The 18,529-nt window shown below is 40.0% G+C and overlaps 1 protein-coding gene across 1 annotated transcript; it reads right to left on the bottom strand.

The window, feature by feature from the left end:
* Positions 1 to 10,011: 10,011 nt before the first annotated feature.
* LOC107640825 (uncharacterized) lies at positions 10,012 to 11,882 on the bottom strand. Its single transcript, XM_016344325.1, has 4 exons — positions 10,961 to 11,882; positions 10,537 to 10,859; positions 10,342 to 10,398; positions 10,012 to 10,266 (listed from the first exon to the last, which is right to left on the bottom strand). Exons 1-4 carry the CDS (start codon positions 11,880 to 11,882, stop codon positions 10,012 to 10,014), a joined length of 1,557 nt encoding a protein of 518 aa, XP_016199811.1.
* Between the last annotated feature and the right edge of the window lie 6,647 nt (positions 11,883 to 18,529).

Below are 18,529 nucleotides of genomic sequence, written 5' to 3' on the forward strand. Positions count from 1 at the left end.
TCAGAATGGACCATCCTGGATATATTCGATGATGGTCTGTCTGAATTAGCTAAGATGTCATTGGATACTTCTGCAGGTGGATCCATTCACCTAAAGAAAATGCCTGCAGAAGCTCAAGAACTCATTTACATGGTTGCCAATAACCAATTCATGTACACTTCTGAGAGGAATCCTGTGAGTAATGGGACGCCTCAGAAGAAGGGAGTTCTTGAAATTGATACTCTGAATGCCATATTGGCTCAGAATAAAATATTTACTCAGCAAGTCAATATGATTTCTCAGAGTCTGAATGGAATGCAAGCTGCATCCAACAGTACTCAAGAGGCATCTTCTGAAGAAGAAGCTTATGATCCTGAGAACCCTGCAATAGCAGAGGTGAATTACATGGGTGAACCATATGGAAACACCTATAACCCCTCATGGAAAAATCATCCAAATCTCTCATGGAAGGATCAACAAAAGCCTCAACAAGTCTTTAATAATGATAGAAGAAACAGGTTTAGCAATAGCAAGCCTTTTCCATCATCCACTCAGCAACAGACAGAGAATTCTGAACAAAATACCTCTAATTTAGCAAATTTAGTCTCTGATCTATCTAAGGCCACTGTGAGTTTTATGAATGAAACAAGGTCCTCCATTAGAAATTTAGAAGCACAAGTGGGCCAGCTAAGTAAGAAGATCACTGAAACTCCTCCTAGTACTCTCCCAAGCAATACAGAAGAGAATCCAAAGAGAGAGTGCAAGGCCATTGATATAACCATCATGGCCGAATCCAAGGAAGAAGGGGAGGATGTGAATCCCAAGGAGGAAGACCTCCTGGGACGTCTAGTGATCAATAAGGAGTTTTCCTCTGAGGAACCAAAGGACTCTGAGGCTCATCTAGAGACCATAGAGATTCCATTAAACCTCCTTACACCCTTCATGAGCTCTGATGAGTATTCTTCTTCTGAAGAGAATGAGGATGTTACTGAAGAGCAAGTTGCCAAGTTCCTTGGTGCAATCATGAAGCTGAATGCCAATTTATTTGGTAATGAAACTTGGGGAGATGAACCTCCCCTGTTCACCAATGAACTAAATGCATTGGATCAACTGAGATTGCCTCAGAGGAAACAGGATCCTAGAAAGTTCCTAATACCTTGTACCATAGGCACCATGACCTTTGAGAAGGCTCTATGTGACCTTGGGTCAGGGATAAACCTCATGCCACTATCTGTAATGGAGAAACTGGGAATCTTTGAGGTGCAAGCTGCTAGAATCTCATTAGAGATGGCAGACAATTCAAGAAAAGAGGCTTATGGACAGGTAGAGGACATGTTAGTAAAGGTTGAAGGCCTTTACATCCCTGCTAATTTCATAATCCTAGATACTGGGAAGGATGAGGATGAATCCATCATCCTTGGAAGACCTTTCCTAGCCACAACAAGAGCTGTGATTGATGTTAACAGAGGTGAACTAGTCCTTCAATTGAATGGGGACTCCCTTGAGTTTAAAACTTAAGGACATCCTTCTGTAAACATGAAAAAGAGGCACAGTAAGCTTCTCTCAAAACAGAGTCAACCAGAGTCCCCACAGTCAAACTCTAAGTTTGGTGTTGGGAGGCCACAACCAAACTCTAAGTTTGGTGTTGAACTCCCATATCCAAACTCTAAGTTTGGTGTTGGGGAGTCTCAACAAGGCTCTGAACATCTGTAAGGCTCCATGAGAGCCCACTGTCAAGCTATTGACATTAAAGAAGCGCTTGTTGGGAGGCAACCCAATTTTTATTTATCTAATTTTATTTTTATTTTATTGTTCTTTCATATTTTATTAGGTTCATGATCATGTGGAGTCACAAAATAAATAGAAAAATAAAAAACAGAATAAAAAATAGCAGAAGAAAAATCACACCCTGGAGGAAGGGCTTACTGGCGTTTAAACGCCAGTAAGAAGCATCTGGCTGGCGTTCAATGCCAGAACAGAGCATGGATCTGGCGTTAAACGCCCAAAACAAGCAGCATCCTGGCGTTCAGACGCCAGGAATGCACACTGAGGAAAGCTGGCGCTGAACGCCAGAAACAAGCATAGAACTGGCGTTCAACGCCAGAAACATGCTGCATCTGGGCGCTGAACGCCCAGAACAAGCATCAATTCGGCGTTTAAACGCCAGAATTGCATGCAAAGGCATTTTACATGCCTAATTGGTGCAGGGATACAAATCCTTGACACCTCAGGATCTGTGGACTCCACAGGATCATCTCAGTATCTGTGGACCCCACAGGATCCCCACTCACATTACCTCCTTATAATCCTATATCACCCTTTCCCAAGAACCCTTCACCACTCACATCCATTACTCCCCTAAAAACATCATACAACCCACCTACACCCACCCACTCAAATTTAAACCATCAACTCACCTCCATATCTTCTTCTTCTTCTACTATTCTTTCTTCTTTTGCTCGAGGGCGAACAATATTCTAAGTTTGGTGTGGTAAAAGCATAGCTTTTTTATTTTTCCATAACCATTGATGGCACCTAAGGCCAGAGAAACCTCTAGAAAGAGAAAAGAGAAGACAAAAGCTTCCACCTCCAAGTCATAGGAGATGGAGAGATTCATCTCAAGGGTCTATAGCTCAGTGGTAGAACATTTGACTGCAAATCAAGAGATCCCTGAGATACCTCAAGGGATGCACTTTCCTCCACAGAACTATTGGGAGCAAATCAACACCTCCCTAGGAGAACTAAGTTCTAACATGGGACAACTAAGAGTGGAACATCAAAAGCACTCCATCATCCTTCATGAAATTAGAGAAGATCAAAGAGCTATGAGGGAGGAGCAACAGAGACAAGGAAGAGACATAGAAGAGCTCAAGGACATCATTGGTTCCTCAAGAAGAAAATGCCACCATCACTAAGGTGGACTCATTCCTTGTTCTTACGTTCTCTGTTTTTCATTTTCTATGTTAAATGTTTATCCATGTTTGTGTCTTCATTACATGATCATTAGTATTTAAGTGTCTATGCCTTAAAGTAGTGAATATGAATCCATCACCTCTCTTAAATGAAAAATGTTTTAATCCAAAAGAACAAGAAGTACATGAGTTTCGAATTTATCCTTGAACTTAGTTTAATTATTTTGATGTGGTGACAATACTTTTTGTTTTCTGAATGAATGCTTGAACAATGCATATGTCTTTTAAAGTTGTTGTTTATGAATATTAAATATGTTGGCTCTTGAAAGAATGATGACAAGGAGACATGTTATTTGATAATCTGAAAAATCATACAAATTGATTCTTGAAGCAAGAAAAAGCAGTGAATACAAAGCTTGCAGAAAAAAAATGGCGAAAAAAAATTAGAAAAAGAAAAAGCAAGCAGAAAAAGCCAAAAGCTCTTAAAACCAAAAGGCAAGAGCAAAAAGCCAATAACCCTTAAAACCAAAAGGCAAGGTTAAATAAAAAGGATCCCAAGGCTTTGAGCATCAGTGGATAGGAGGGCCTAAAGGAATAAAATCCTGGCCTAAGCGGCTAAACCAAGCTGTCCCTAACCATGTGCTTGTGGCGTGAAGGTGTCAAGTGAAAACTTGAGACTGAGCGGTTAAAGTCAAGGTCCAAAGCAAAAAAGAGTGTGCTTAAGAACCTTGGACACCTCTAATTGGGGACTTTAGCAAAGCTGAGTCACAATCTGAAAAGGTTCACCCAGTTATGTGTCTGTGGCATTTATGTATCCGGTGGTAATACTGGAAAACAAAGTGCTTAGGGCCACGGCCAAGACTCATAAAGTAGCTGTATTCAAGAATCAACATACTGAACTAGGAGAATCAATAACACTATCTGAACTCTAAGTTCCTATAGATGCCAATCATTCTGAACTTCAATGGATAAAGTGAGATGCCAAAACTATTCAAGAGGGAAAAAGCTACAAGTCCCACTCATCTGATTGGAGCTATGTTTCATTGATAGTTTGGAATTTATAGTATATTCTCTTCTTTTTATCCTATTTGATTTTCAATTGCTTGGGGACAAGCAACAATTTAAGTTTGGTGTTGTGATGAGCGGATAATTTATACGCTTTTTGGCATTGTTTTTAGTATATTTTTAGTAGGATCTAGTTACTTTTAGGGATGTTTTTATTAGTTTTTATGTTAAATTCACATTTCTGGACTTTACTATGTGTTTGTGTGTTTTTTTGTGATTTCAGGTATTTTCTGGCTGAAATTGAGGGACTTGAGTAAAAATCAGATTTAGAGGTAGAAGAAGGACTGCTGATGCTGTTGGATTCTGACCTCCCTGCACTCAAAGTAGATTTTCTGGAGCTACAAAACTCAAAATGGTGCGCTTCCAATTGCTTTGGAAATTAGACATCCAGGGCTTTCCAGCAATATATAATAGTCCATACTTTGGCCGAGTTTAGACGACGCAAAATGGCGTTGAACGCCAGTTCTACGCTGCAGTCTGGAGTTAAACGCCAGAAACACATCACGAACCAGAGTTGAACGCTAAAAACACGTTACAACTTGGCGTTCAACTTCAGAAGAAGCCTCTGCATGTGTAAACTTCAAGCTCAGCCCTAGCACACACCAAGTGGACCTCAGAAGTGGATTTATGCATCAATTACTTACTTCTGTAAATCCTAGTAACTAGTTTAGTATAAATAGGACTTTTTACTATTGTATTTTCATCTTTTGATCATTTTTAGATCTCTAGACCTCCATGGGAGGCTGGCCACTCGGCCATGCTTACCCTATATTCACTTATGTATTTTTCAACGGTAGAGTTTCTACACTCCATAGATTAAGGTGTGGAGCTCTGCTGTTCCTCATGATTTAATGCAAAGTACTACTGTTTTCTATTCAATTCAACTTATTCCGCTTCTAAGATATCCATTCGCACCCAAGAACATGATGAATGTGATGATTATGTGATGCTCATCATCATTCTCACTTATGAACGCGTGCCTGACAAACACTTCCGTTCTACATGCAAACAAGCTAGAATGAATATCTCTTGGATATCTAATACAGGGGACCGAGTCTGAGTTATTAGAATCCTCGTGGTATAAGTTAGAACCCATGGATGGCCATTCCTGAGATCCGGAAAGTCTAAACCTTGTCTGTGGTATTCCGAGTAGGATTTGGGAAGGGATGACTGTGACGAACTTCAAACTCGCGAGTGCTGGGCGTAGTGACAGATGCAAAAGGATAGTAAATCCTATTCCAGTATGATCGAGAACCTCCAGATGATTAGCCATGCCGTGACAGATCATTTGGACCATTTTCACAGAGAGGATGGGATGTAGCCATTGACAACGGTGATGCCCTTACATAAAGCTTGCCATGGAAAGGAGTAGGAAGGATTGGATGAAGACAGCAGGAAAGCAGAGGATCAGAGGAACGAAAGCATCTCTATACACTTATCTGAAATTCTCACCAATGATTTACATAAGTATTTCTATCTTTATTTTATGTTTATTTATTATTATTATTCGAAAACTCCATAGCCATTTGATATCCGCCTGAGTGAGATTTACAAGGTAACCATAGCTTGCTTCAAGCCGACAATCTCCGTGGGATCGACCCTTACTCATGTAAGGTTTTATTACTTGGACGACCCAGTGCACTTGCTGGTTAGTTGTGCGAAGTTGTGAAGTTATGTTTGGACCATGGTATGGTGCACCAGTTATTGGCGCCATTGCCAGGGAGAGAATGAACAACAAATTTTACAATCTCAGAGTAACAATTTCGCATACCACCTGCCTGTGCATACGCACAGGTCTGTGCGTGCCCACAGGTTTAAAATTTTGCAGGGTTGTGCATGCGCACAAGGCTATGCGTGCGCACATACCAGAAATCACAAAATTCTACAACTTTGTAGAATTTCAGATTTTGATACCAATCTTTGAATGACCATAACTTCCTCTACAAAAATTCAAATTTTACAAACTTTATATCGATTTGAAGAGTTTTCAATAAGCTTTAATTTCAAACAAATTTCAACCAATTTTGAAAACTGATACATAAGTTATGATCAGATAAAGTTCACCAAAAACCAACTTTTACCAAAAGTTTACAATTTACCAATTTCCTCATTTTCACAACTCAAACCAACCAAAACCAAATAAAACCTTTCCAAACTCCATTTTCCATCAAAATCTACCCTTTATAACATATTACACCATTCTCAACCATCAAACCTCAAATATATAATACCAAAGTCAATCCTCCACCACTATCAATTCTCATCATCAACCTCATTCATGCTTTATATCAATATCCAATAATATACAATCATTCAAAGTCATCAAGCATCATACCTCAACATCATTATTTTCTCAACATAACAATATCAATTTAACATGCATTACCAATCAACCATCATCAACAACCACATAAATCCAATCCTATCCTATGGGTTACTAGCCTAAGTATCTATGAATATTATATACTACATAGAGAAAACCGAAACCATACCTTGGCCGATTCCCTATATGAACCAAAACTCAAAATTTAGCACAATCTATACTTTCAACCACAAGCAAGCCTCCAATTCCACTTCAACAAGCACTAACAAGTTCCAATAGCTTCCAAACTCACAATAATCAAGCTATATTATCACAAATCATCACTAATCAACCTAGGGCTCATCATAAATAAAATTTCACAAGAGTTCAATACCTCTTACCTTGTTCAACAGTCTTGGTAGCCAAAATCCAAAGCTAATCATGAGTTAGAGTGAACCTAAACACCCAAAATCACAAAATTCTCACTTAACAAAAAAACCTAGGATTCGAAATTTTGGAGAGAAGAACTAAAAGAATTTCGTGGTTACCTTACTAGTTTCTTGGGTGGGTTTTGTAGAGCTTTTTGCAAGGAACGCGTAGCCGTAAACGGTGCGGCGATCGGAGCTCTATAGCTCAAGATATGAGCTTGTGAAGATGGGGATGAATAGTGTTTTCTTCTTCCTCTTCTCCCCTTTCTCTTTCAGCTGGTGGTGTTGTGTTTTGAGTGTCGCTGCTGAAATGGGTTAATTAAATGAACCCTTATATATGTTGGGCTTGGGCCCAACTTCGTTCCGGTTCAACCCGTTAGCGTTTTTAGCCCGTTTGGCCCAACTTTGGGCAAAATCTTTAAAATTAACGCCCGGTTTTTGACTTATAATATTTTTCTAAGGTTTTTGACTGTTTTAACCTTTTCTCATGCAGCATCGGGCAGACTTGAACCGGTTCTGCTGTCGGTTCATGGTTGTTTACGGTTTTCACAGAAAACACATTTTCTAACTCAGAAAAACCTACTGAGTCCAAAAATCATATTTACATCCTCAAATTCTCACTCTAATTTTTCGTATTCTATTTTGGGCCATATAATTATCTAATTAGGTGGTTAATTAAGCTTGGTTCTTAAATTCTCCCCACCAAATAAGAAATTTTGCCCTCAAAATTTAATGATTACCTGATAATAGCTCGGGATAATCTTTTCGCATCTCAGACTCCAATTTCCAAGTTTGCTCTTCAACTCCTGTTCGCTCCCAAGCTACTTTAACTAATGAAACTTCCTTTCCTCACAGCTTCTTCACACTAGTGTCGTCGATACGCACCGGTGTTACTTGAAATGTCAAGTTCTCCCTCAACTCGACCGACTCAGGCTCTAACACATGGGCCGCATCCGACGTGTACTTACGGAGTTGTGACACGTGGAATACGTCATGCAAGTTAGACAGATGAGGTGGCAAAGCTACTTGATACGCCACCGGCCCGAATTGCCTCAGAATCTCAAATGGTCCTATATACCTCGGATTCAACTTCTTGGTTTTGATTGCCCTTCCAATCCCAGTCGTCGGTGTAACCCTAAGAAATACGTGTTCTCCCACTTCAAACTCTAATGGTTTCCTTCTCTGATCCGCGTAACTTTTCTGTCGACTCTGGGCAGTTAGAATTCTCTCTCGAATATTCTTAATCTTCTCAGTAGTCTCAGCTACTAAATCAAGACCCAAAACACTTGCTTCAACCGACTCATACAAACAACGTGGAGATTGGCACTTTCGTCCATATAAGGCCTCATACGGAGCCATCCCTATACTTGCATGAAAGCTGTTGTTGTACGCAAACTCCACCAATGGCATGTAACGGTCCCAACTTCCACGTTGATCTAATACACACGCCTTTAACATACCTTCTAATGTCTGAATAGTCCTTTCTGACTGTCCATCTGTTTATGGATGATTTGCGGTACTGAGACATAGTTTCGTACCGAAAGACCTTTGGAAAGCTACCCAAAACCTTGATGTGAATCGGGGATCACGGTCCGACACTATGCTCGATGGTACACCATGCAACCTTACGATCTCCTTGATGTATAGTTTCGCCAACTCCTCCATAGAACAGTTTACTCGAATAGGCAGAAAATGAGCGGATTTGGTTAAGCGATCCACGATCACCCAAACCGCATCAAATCCCGACCTAGTCCTCGGTAAACCGGTCACAAAGTCCATCGCAATTCCTTCCCACTTCCATTGAGGAAACTCAAGTGGCTGTAGCATTCCCGATGGTTTCTGATGCTCTATCTTCACTTTCTGACACGTCAGGCACTTGGATACCACTGTTGCTACATCACCTTTCATCGTAGGCCACCAGAACATCTTCTTTAAGTTGTAGTACATCTTCGTACTTCTGGGATGAATAGAAAACCCACTGTTGTGAGCTTCTGATAACAAATCTTGCCTCAAACTCCTGACATCCGGTATACAAATTCTCCCCTTATATCTCCACAATCCTTCATCATCCTTGGTGAATTTTCCACGCCTCTGATCACCAACTGGTTGAAAGAATTGCTGAAGCTTTTGCTCATCTTGCTGAGCCTTCTAAATCTTTGTCTTAAACGTACCCGAAATCTGCAACTGATTCAAACAAGCTCTTTTGGCAACTTCACTAATGTCCAACTTAAGGTCCACAAACTTATCCACTAACTCTTCCTCTTTAATTCTCATCCAAGCTATTGTTAAATATTTCTGACTCAACGCGTCTGCTACCACATTCGCCTTTCCAGGATGATAACTCAGTTCAAAATCATAATCCTTAAGCAACTCCATCCACCTTTTTTGACGCATATTAAGTTCTTTCTGATCAAAGATGTACTTGAGACTTTTATGATCAGAAAAGATGCTAAACCTCACTCCATACAAGTGGTGTCTCCAAATGTTTAATGCAAACACAATCGCCACTAATTCCAAGTCATTAGTTAGGTAATTCACCTCATGCGGTCTTAGCTGTCACGATGCGTAAGCCACCACATTCCGGTGTTGCATCAACACGCAACCCAAACCCTTCAGTGACGCATCACAATACACTTTAAACGGTTCATGTGGTTTTGGTAAAATCAAAACAGGTGCTGAAGTTAACTTTTACTTCAAGGTCTGAAAACTCTCTTCACACTCTGACGTCTACACAAATGGCACCTCCTTCCTTGTCAACTTAGTCATCGGTAGTGCAATCCGGGAAAATCCTTCAATAAATCTCTGGTAATATTCGACTAAGCCTAAGGAACTTCTGACTTCCGTCACCGTTGTCGGTCTCTCCCATTCCATCACCGCTTCCACTTTTAAAGGATCCACGGCTATTCTTCCCTTGCTCACCACGTGACCTAAGAACGTTACTTCTTCTTTCCAGAACTCACACTTTGACAACTTAGCATACAATTTCCGCTCCTTTAAGATTTGCAACACAATTCTCAAGTGTTCCTCATGCTCCTTCATCGTCTTGGAATAAACTAAGATGTCGTCTATGAAAACCACCACGAATTTGTCCAAAAAGGGATGAAAGACTCTGTTCATGTAATCCATGAAAACAGCAGGTGCGTTCGTTAACCCAAAGGACATCACCACAAATTCGTAGTGTCTATAGCGCATTCTAAATGCAGTTTTAGGGATATCATCCTCCTTCACCCTTATCTGATGGTAACCGGATCTCAAATCGATCTTGGAAAATACTCCAGCTCCTTGTAGTTGATCCATCAAGCCATCTATCCTTGGCAGCGGGTACTTATTCTTCACAGTTACTTTGTTCAATTAGCGGTAATCCACACACAGTCGCATTCCTCTTGTTCAGAAGCTCTTTCAACTGAGTCTTTAGTTCAGCCAGCTCTATCGGAGCCATTCTATACGGCGTAATCGACATTGGTCTAGCTCCTAGCACCAATTCAATTACAAATTCAATTTCCATCTGCGGTGGAAATTCAGAAATATCTTCCGGGAACACCTCCGGAAAGTCTCTAACTACCGAAATTTGATCCAAGTTCTAGGCATCACCAAAGGCATTAACAGTTAACAAAATATAACCCTGACACTCTTTCCCACTACAGTGCACCATTACATAGTTCAGGTAGTAGCCCTTAGCTATCACTGCTCCATTTTCTCCTTCCGATATAAACTGAATTAACCGCTCAAAGCAATTCAACAAAACTCAATTCTTCGACAACCAACCAAATCCCAAAATCATCTCCAACCCAACCAATGGTAAACAGATCAAATCATGCACAAAGTATCTACCTTTAAGCTTGAAACCTACTTGCCTACACCCTGACCTAGTCATAACCGTCTGATGCGGAGTATGTATATGCAGATCAAATGCTAACTCTGACACTTTCAAGTCTAGTTCCTCAACTTTAGCAAATGAAATAAACGAATGCGAAGCTCCAGTATCATACAGTGCAATCAAAACTTTATCACCAATTAAACAGTTACCTCTCATCAACGGATCCGCCTTAGAAGCATCATTGGCATTCACAGCAAACACTCGCCCCTGGTGCTGACTCTGACTCGTATTCGGGTTCCTTCCACGAGTGCAATCCCTCGTAATGTGGCCAGGTAACCCACAGTTGAAGCATCCACCTAAACCAATCTTGCAAGATTCATATGGATGATAACGTCCACAACGCACACAAGTTAAATTTGGAGAATTCTTACTCTGATTTTCTCTTCCTTTAGCATACTGAAACTGAATCTGAGTGTTCTTTCTGAAGCCTCCTTGCCCTTGAAGCGGATATCCTCCTCTCTTGAAACTCTGACCTCTCGGATGAAAATACTTGCACGCCCCTTACTAGTGTTCCCTCCATGAGTGTCCTTGGATGCGGCTACTGTCTTGGCATACTCCTCAACCACCCTCGCCTGGTTCACCAAATCATAAAAAGTACAAATCTCCATTGGAGCCACAGCAGTCATAATGTTGTCCTTCAACCTCCTCTGATACTTGATATATTTCCAGCTTTCATAGGTCTCCGGGGCACCCTGACACACCCTGGAAAATGTACAAAGCTCCTCAAACTTGCTTGTGTAGTCTGCCACAGACAAAGAACCTTGCTTCAGCTGCATAAGTTCCATCTCCTTCGATTCTCTTGTAGACTCCGGAAAGTACTTCTTGTAGAAGGCCGTCTGGAATATGTCCCAAGGAACATCGGCATTCTGAAGCTGTAGCAAGCAGCACTCGGCTTGCCACCAGTGCTGGACCTCTCCTGCAAGCTGATAAGCAGCAAATTCTACATACTGATTATTGAGAACGTGCTGAGCTTGTAATGCACGCTCCATGGCCTGAAACCAGTTGTCCGCTTCTGTGAGGTTAGTTGATCCTCGAAAAATTGGCAGATGAACCTTGAGAAAAGTCTCCAAGGTCATCGGAGCACCTCCCAAGTTATCGTCATTTTCTTTCGCATTGTCATTCGCATTTCCTTCACCGTTTTCGTTGCCATTCCCAGCCGGTTGGCCTAACCTCTGCACAGCTTGCAGAGTTGTAGCAGCATTAGCTTCTATGGTGTTTGCTAAGTTCGCCATTGCTACCATGAATTCGACATGATTATCGGCCGGCTGCTCATTCCTACTCTCTGGTGAATGTGCTCGACCTCGTCCGCGAGTGGCCATTAAGGTTTCTGTCTACACCAAACAATCGATATAGAGGTAATCAGTCTCAATATCAAAAGCCTAGTGCTTCAATTATCCCAATCACTCACTCACAAACAAGCATGCTATGCAATATCAAACAGATAACCTAATAGCATCAAAGAAAAGACATACAAAGCATGCAATGAAGCACAATCAGTCCATCCCTCAGGCTCACGAAGACGAACCGCTCTGATACCACTAAATGTAATACCCTAATTAGCCAAAGCTTTACCTCACGTCATAAAGCAAAGGTTAATCAACAGTTACGATAATTCTAAGCTCATACATATAATATATAGAATAAAATAATATAATCTAAATGCCCGATGAAGGATATAGCTCAAAAACAGGATTTGAAAAGCGCAAAACATACTAACGATGCTTCTAACGTAAAGCAAAAGGTTAGATATAATATGACAAAAGATAATAGTATAATATCATAAGAATCTAGCCACGGCTCGCGAAGTTTAAGCTGGCTAGACATATATACAGACAAACAGAATCTGAAGTTTAAAATGGCTTATACAAGTTTTTCTCTCTCAATACAAGCCTCTAGGCAAAAGCAAAATACAAAAGTGAGAGATATATATAAACAAAACAAATAAAGAAGACTCCAAGAGTAACAAAATCTTCTGCTTCTGTCACCATCTAAACATCTCACCAAGGTGGGTTTCGACCTGCATCTGAAAAACAACAACAGAAATATGGTATGAGAACCGGAGGTTCTCAATATGGTAACAGTGCCCAGTGATGTAGGATATAAGACCCCATAACGCCAAAGGCAATCCTAGACTTCATATCCATCACAAGATTTCAGTCTTAAGGCATACTAAAACAGTAAAGCATAATTATATAAATCTTAACATAAATAAATATGGTGCTCTATCTTAGGAGATTTCTATTCTAACCAACACCGTTATCCCACAGCCTTCACCAACCTATCCTCCATGCGATCCCATCGCCACCGCCTTCTGAACCTCCTCAATCCCAGTAAAAATCACAATTAATTACAATGCAAGTAAAACACAAGTAGAAGCATATAAGGCAAGTAATTCAAGTAAGCAAATAGGCATGTTATTCAATTAGGCATACAATTACAAGTCGGCAAAGCAACAAACATATAGAATATGCACATGATGAATGCCTGTCCTGTTGGCTGTGATATCACATTGTCAGTTCAACTGCCAACCCGACACATCTCCATGGAGACGTCGCCCTTCGGAATCATCATTGGGAATGATGAGGGGCAGAAGTTAGACCAGTCAAGAGATTATAATATAATAGAATAGCGTTGTGAGTATAGCTCTTAACCAGCAAAAATCTGCCTCATTAATTTAGAAAGGTTGTCACAAAAAGTTTAGAATAAAAATACTGGGAGTATGAGTCACAGGTCGTCTCCCAACGAGTTGCTAGAAAGGGTGCTAAGTTATTAATCAGGAGTTTTCCGAGAATTTTGAGAGTTGAATAACAGAAAATAAACAATTGTAATTTAGTGCAATGAAAATTAAAAGAGATTTATAATATTCTAAATAAAAAGCCTTGACTGAGGGAATGATTAATCAGAAGTTCTATCCTTGTTGGGATCTCTTAAGTGTAGTATTAAAAAGGTTGTTATTTTCACTTAGTTAACCCTTACTAAATAAAGGAAAGTCAAGTGATTGAGCTAACTCTTATTCACAAATCCTAGTCCTCTCCCTTGGAAAGGTCTAGCGTTAGTAAATACAGAACTAGCCAACAACTTCCAATTTAACCATCACTTAAGCCTTCTAGCTCAAGTGTCTCCTTTTAATCAACCCCCATGTCAAGTAGGGAATCTACTCCATTGACATGAATATAACGCTTGTAGAAATATAAAATGAAGACATGATAATTTAAATAAAATATAGATTCAAAATTAATTTAAAGTAAAAGTAATCCTTTGCATTAACAATCTATGAAAATAATCCAATTATCACTCTAAACAAGAATTCAGAGTAAAAGTTAGGGGGCTAACTTTTGCCCAAACTTTTCATATCAGCAGCTATACCCATCTGATACCAACGTTGGTGCCAAAGTTAGGGGTCTAACTTTGGCCCTAACGTTGGCCTTACCTTGTGCACTTGTGGCGCCAACGTTAGCCACCAAGTTAGGGGGCTAACGTTGGCGCAAACTTTTGCTCCTCCCCTTGTGATTTTTATGTGCCAACGTTAGCCACCAAGTTAGGGGGCTAACGTTGGCGCAAACTTTTGGTGCCCAGGGAGGTTTTCTTCATGCCAACGTTAGCCTCAAAGTTAGGGGGCTAACGTTGGCGCAAACTTTTGTTGCCCAGGGGTGATTTTCATGTGCCAACGTTAGCCACCAAGTTAGGGGGCTAACGTTGGCGCAAACTTTTGGTACCCAGGGAGTGATTTTCATCATGCCAACGTTAGCCTCCAAGTTAGGGGCTAACGTTGGTGCTAACTTTTCACCCAAAAGTTTGTGCAAAAGTTTGAGGCTAACTTTAGGTCCAGCTTTTTGCTTCCTGGTTCAATTTCACTTATTCCATTGTCTTCTCTTTACTCCTAGCTATTCCTTCTTGCTTCAACCTTTCTCCAAGCTTTCCTCACCTATCATTAATCAACCAAACACATCAAAGCTATGCTTAAAATCATGAGATATTCATTCTTTCATAATATGTGACAATTATAGTATAAAATCTCATGAAATAGCATGAATTCATACATGGTTGATTAAATCAAAGGAAACATGAAAATCTAGCTAATTGGCTTGCTTGTAGCTCAAGAAAGTGCATAATTCTAATGAAAACAAAAGAAAAAGACTAGTTAAAATAGGCTAAGATGACTTGTCATCACAACACCAAACTTAAAGCTTGCTTGTCCCCAAGCAAGAAAAGATTTATTGAGAAGAAAGAATGAAATGGAAGAGGATGTTCATGCTGGCAGAGTATTATTGATAGTTCATGGGATTTTGTGTGGATATGTAAATACTCACTTCTTACTGACTCCTAGGCCTAGAAAGTCTCCTTCAAGCTTCAAGTAACATACTGCTATGACCTCTCATTATTCCTTTATCCTTGGCTATTACTTTGTTTATAAGCTTTATTTGAGTGTCATGTGTAGCAAGTTCATTTTCTTTTCTTTATACTTGACACATTATTCACCATAGACACTTGGCTCACATTCCTTCTTAAAACATTGATGCCCAGCACCTCTTTGGGTTACTAAATGCCTTGTAGTTAGGTTGCTCTTGATAGTGGACTTTCAGCTGATGATCCCGGATTAGTTAACCCAAGTCACCGAGTGTTGATGCACTCCTAAGAGCTTACTAATCCAAGCAGATCCTAGTACAAAGACATCACAGGCATATATTTTAAAGTTCAAGCTATTGGTGTCCAGCTTTGTTTCTTTTTGTTTCCTTTTGTTCTGCCACTTTTTGGCTATCTCTTTTCTTTCTTTCTTTTTGTTTTTCTTTCTAACCAAGGAATTTTTTTATTTAATTGAGATTCATAGACAGTAGGCCACTCTTTACTTAGAAAAAGATATCCTGGCTCTTTATTCACTAAAAGTGAGCTATCATACAATCACACACATACCACCACTTACTTTTATTCTACTTCTATCTAACAGAGATCATCTTGCTTCACATTCAAACTTTTCTTTTATTGAACTTAAAGATGCAGGGGACAAAACATGCTTCTTGTCAAGTGAAAGTAAACACACAAGCACACACATAAACTAGCCTACTTATTTTAAAAGAAATTTGAATCTGTTTGAACTGAATAAACAATTTAACAAGATATCAATCAAAAGTATTTCTCAACAGCAAAGGTTAAGTATAGATACAACCTATTGGGTTGCATTTCTTTTGTTCTTCTTTCTGCTGTACCCCTTTTTTGAGTCTTGATGCATAGTATCTTCAATTGGTGGTTAACTCCCAGACTTAATTCCTTGCTACTTCTTCTGATTCAACAGGTTAACTCTGGGTAAACTTTTGTGTCCTTGCTAAAGGTTATGAAATTGAGACTAAACAAAAACAGTTAAGTTGTTTGAAAAATCTGTTTGATTGCTTGGAACTAGCAATGTGTAGGAGGTTAGAATGTAATTTTAAATGAAGTTTTGGTGGAACACCAAACTTAGCTTCTTGCAATACATAGCAGTTATCCAACAATCTTATTGAAAAAGTTATGAAAAGAAAACTACCTCAGGTTGGGTTGCCTCCCAACAAGCGCTCTTTTATTGTCACTAGCTTGACATCTTTCAATTCTTTTTAAGAGGGCTGTAGGTGTTGAACCTCTTTTTCCTTATCCCATTGTCCTCCCAAATACAGCTTTGCTCTGTGACCATTTGCTGTGAATTGATTCTTTGTTGCCTCATCTAGCAGTTCAATATTCTCATAGGGAAAAATCTTTGTCACCAAGTATGGGCCAGTCCACTTAGACTTCAGTTTGCCAGGGAAAATTTTAAGCTTCGAATTATACAGGAGCACTTGCTGTCCTGGCTTGAATTCCTCCTTTGTGATCTTCTTGTCATGCCACTTCTTAGCTCTCTCCTTGTATATCTTAGCACTTTCATAAGCTTCTAGTCTAAATTCATCCAACTCATTTAGTTGTAACAACCTTTTTTCTCCTGCAGCTCGGGGATCAAGGTTGATGAGTTTAGTGGCCCAAAAAGCTCTGTGTTCAAGCTCCACAGGGAGGTGGCAGGATTTGCCATACAAAAGCTGAAAAGGTGACTTGCCAATAGGAGTTTTAAAAGCTGTCCTATACGCCCACAATGCATCCTCTAGCTTTCTAGCCCAATCTTTTCTTGTGATTCCCACTGTTTTCTCTAGGATCTTCTTTAATTCCCTATTTGCAAGTTCAGCTTGGCCGTTAGTCTGAGGATGGTAAGGTGTGGCTACTTTGTGAATTACTCCATATTTGTGGAGGAGTTTCTCCATCTGTTTGTTGCAAAAGTGACTACCACCATCACTAACAAGACCCTTGGGCACTCCATACCTAGTGAAGATGTGCTTTTTAAGGAATTGGAGGACAATCTGTGCATCACAGGTGGTTGTGGCTATGGCTTCCACCCACTTTGAGACATACTCCACTGCTACCAAGATGTATCTAAAAGAATAAGAAGGAGGAAAAGGCCCCATGAAATCAATTCCCCATAGATCGAACAATTCTAATTCTAAGATAAAGTTTTGAGGCATCTCATTCTTTTTTGTTAATCTTCCTGTTTTCTGGCATTCATTACATTGGTGTACATATTCTCTGGTATCCTTGAAGATAGTTGGCCAATAGAAGCCACTCTGCAGTATTTTTGCGGCTGTTTTTTCTGGGCCAAAGTGTCCACCATAAGCTGAACCATGACAATGCCACAAGATGTCCCTCACTTCACTTTCAGGAATACACCTTCTGATCACTCCATCAGAGCATCTTTTGAATAAGAAGGGTTCATCCCATGAAAATTTCCTTGCTTCGTTGATCAACTTCTTCACTTGTTGCTTAGAGAACTCTTGCGGTATCTTCCTTCCCACTTTGTAATTTGCTATGTCAGCAAACCAAGGTGCTTGCTGGATCTGCAGAAGGTGCTCATCTGGGAAGCTTTCATTTATGGGCTAGGATGCTTTTTGACTTGTTTCATGTGGTAGCCTTGACAGATGATCAGCGACCTGATTTTCAGTGCCCTTCCTATCTCTTATCTCAATGTCAAATTCTTGTAGGAGCAGTATCCACCTGATGAGTCTTGGTTTAGCATCCTGCTTTGACATCAAATACTTAAGTGCAGCATGATCAGTGTAAACCACAACTTTGGATCCTATCAGATATGATCTAAACTTATCAAATGCATAGACTACAGCTAGCAACTCTTTTTCTGTTGTTGTGTAATTTCTTTGGGCCTCATTCAACACTTTACTTGCATAATATATGACATGATGCAAATTTCCCTTCTTTTGCCCAAGTACAGCACCAATTGCAATGTCACTTGCATCACACATGAGTTCAAAAGGTAATTCCCAATCTGAAGGTGTGATGATTGGTGCTGTTGTGAGTCTATTTTTTAAAGTTTCAAAGGCATGCTGGCAGTTTTCATAAAAAACAAAAGGGTTATCAAGCATTAACAGATTACTCAAAGGTTTGGCTATTTTTGAAAAGTCCTTGATAAACCTTCTGTAAAATCCGGCATGCCCCAAGAAACTTCTAACAGATTTCACATTAATTGGTGGAGGGAGTTTTTCTATGATCTCAACCTTTGCCTTATCAACCTCTATCCCTTTTCTTGAAACTTTATGGCCAAGAACAATCCCTTCGGGTACCATGAAATGGCATTTCTCCCAGTTTAAAACCAAATTAGTTTCTTGGCACCGTTTCAAGACAAGGGTTAAATGGTTTAGGCAAGCATTGAAATTATCACCAAAAACAGAGAAGTCATCCATGAAGACCTCTAAAAACTTTTCGACCATATCAGAGAAGATGGATAGCATACACCTTTGAAATGTGGCAGGGGCGTTGCAAAGCCCAAAGGGCATCCTTCGGTATGCAAAGACTCCAAATGGACATGTAAAGGCAGTCTTCTCTTGATCCTTGGGGTCCACCACGATTTGATTATACCCAGAATATCCATCCAAAAAGCAATAATACGCATGGCCGGCCAACCTTT

This window comes from Arachis ipaensis, chromosome B5 (genome assembly GCF_059453495.1).
Source record: "Arachis ipaensis isolate K30076 ecotype BB chromosome B5, ASM5945349v1, whole genome shotgun sequence".
NCBI classification, from domain to species: Eukaryota; Viridiplantae; Streptophyta; class Magnoliopsida; order Fabales; family Fabaceae; genus Arachis; species Arachis ipaensis.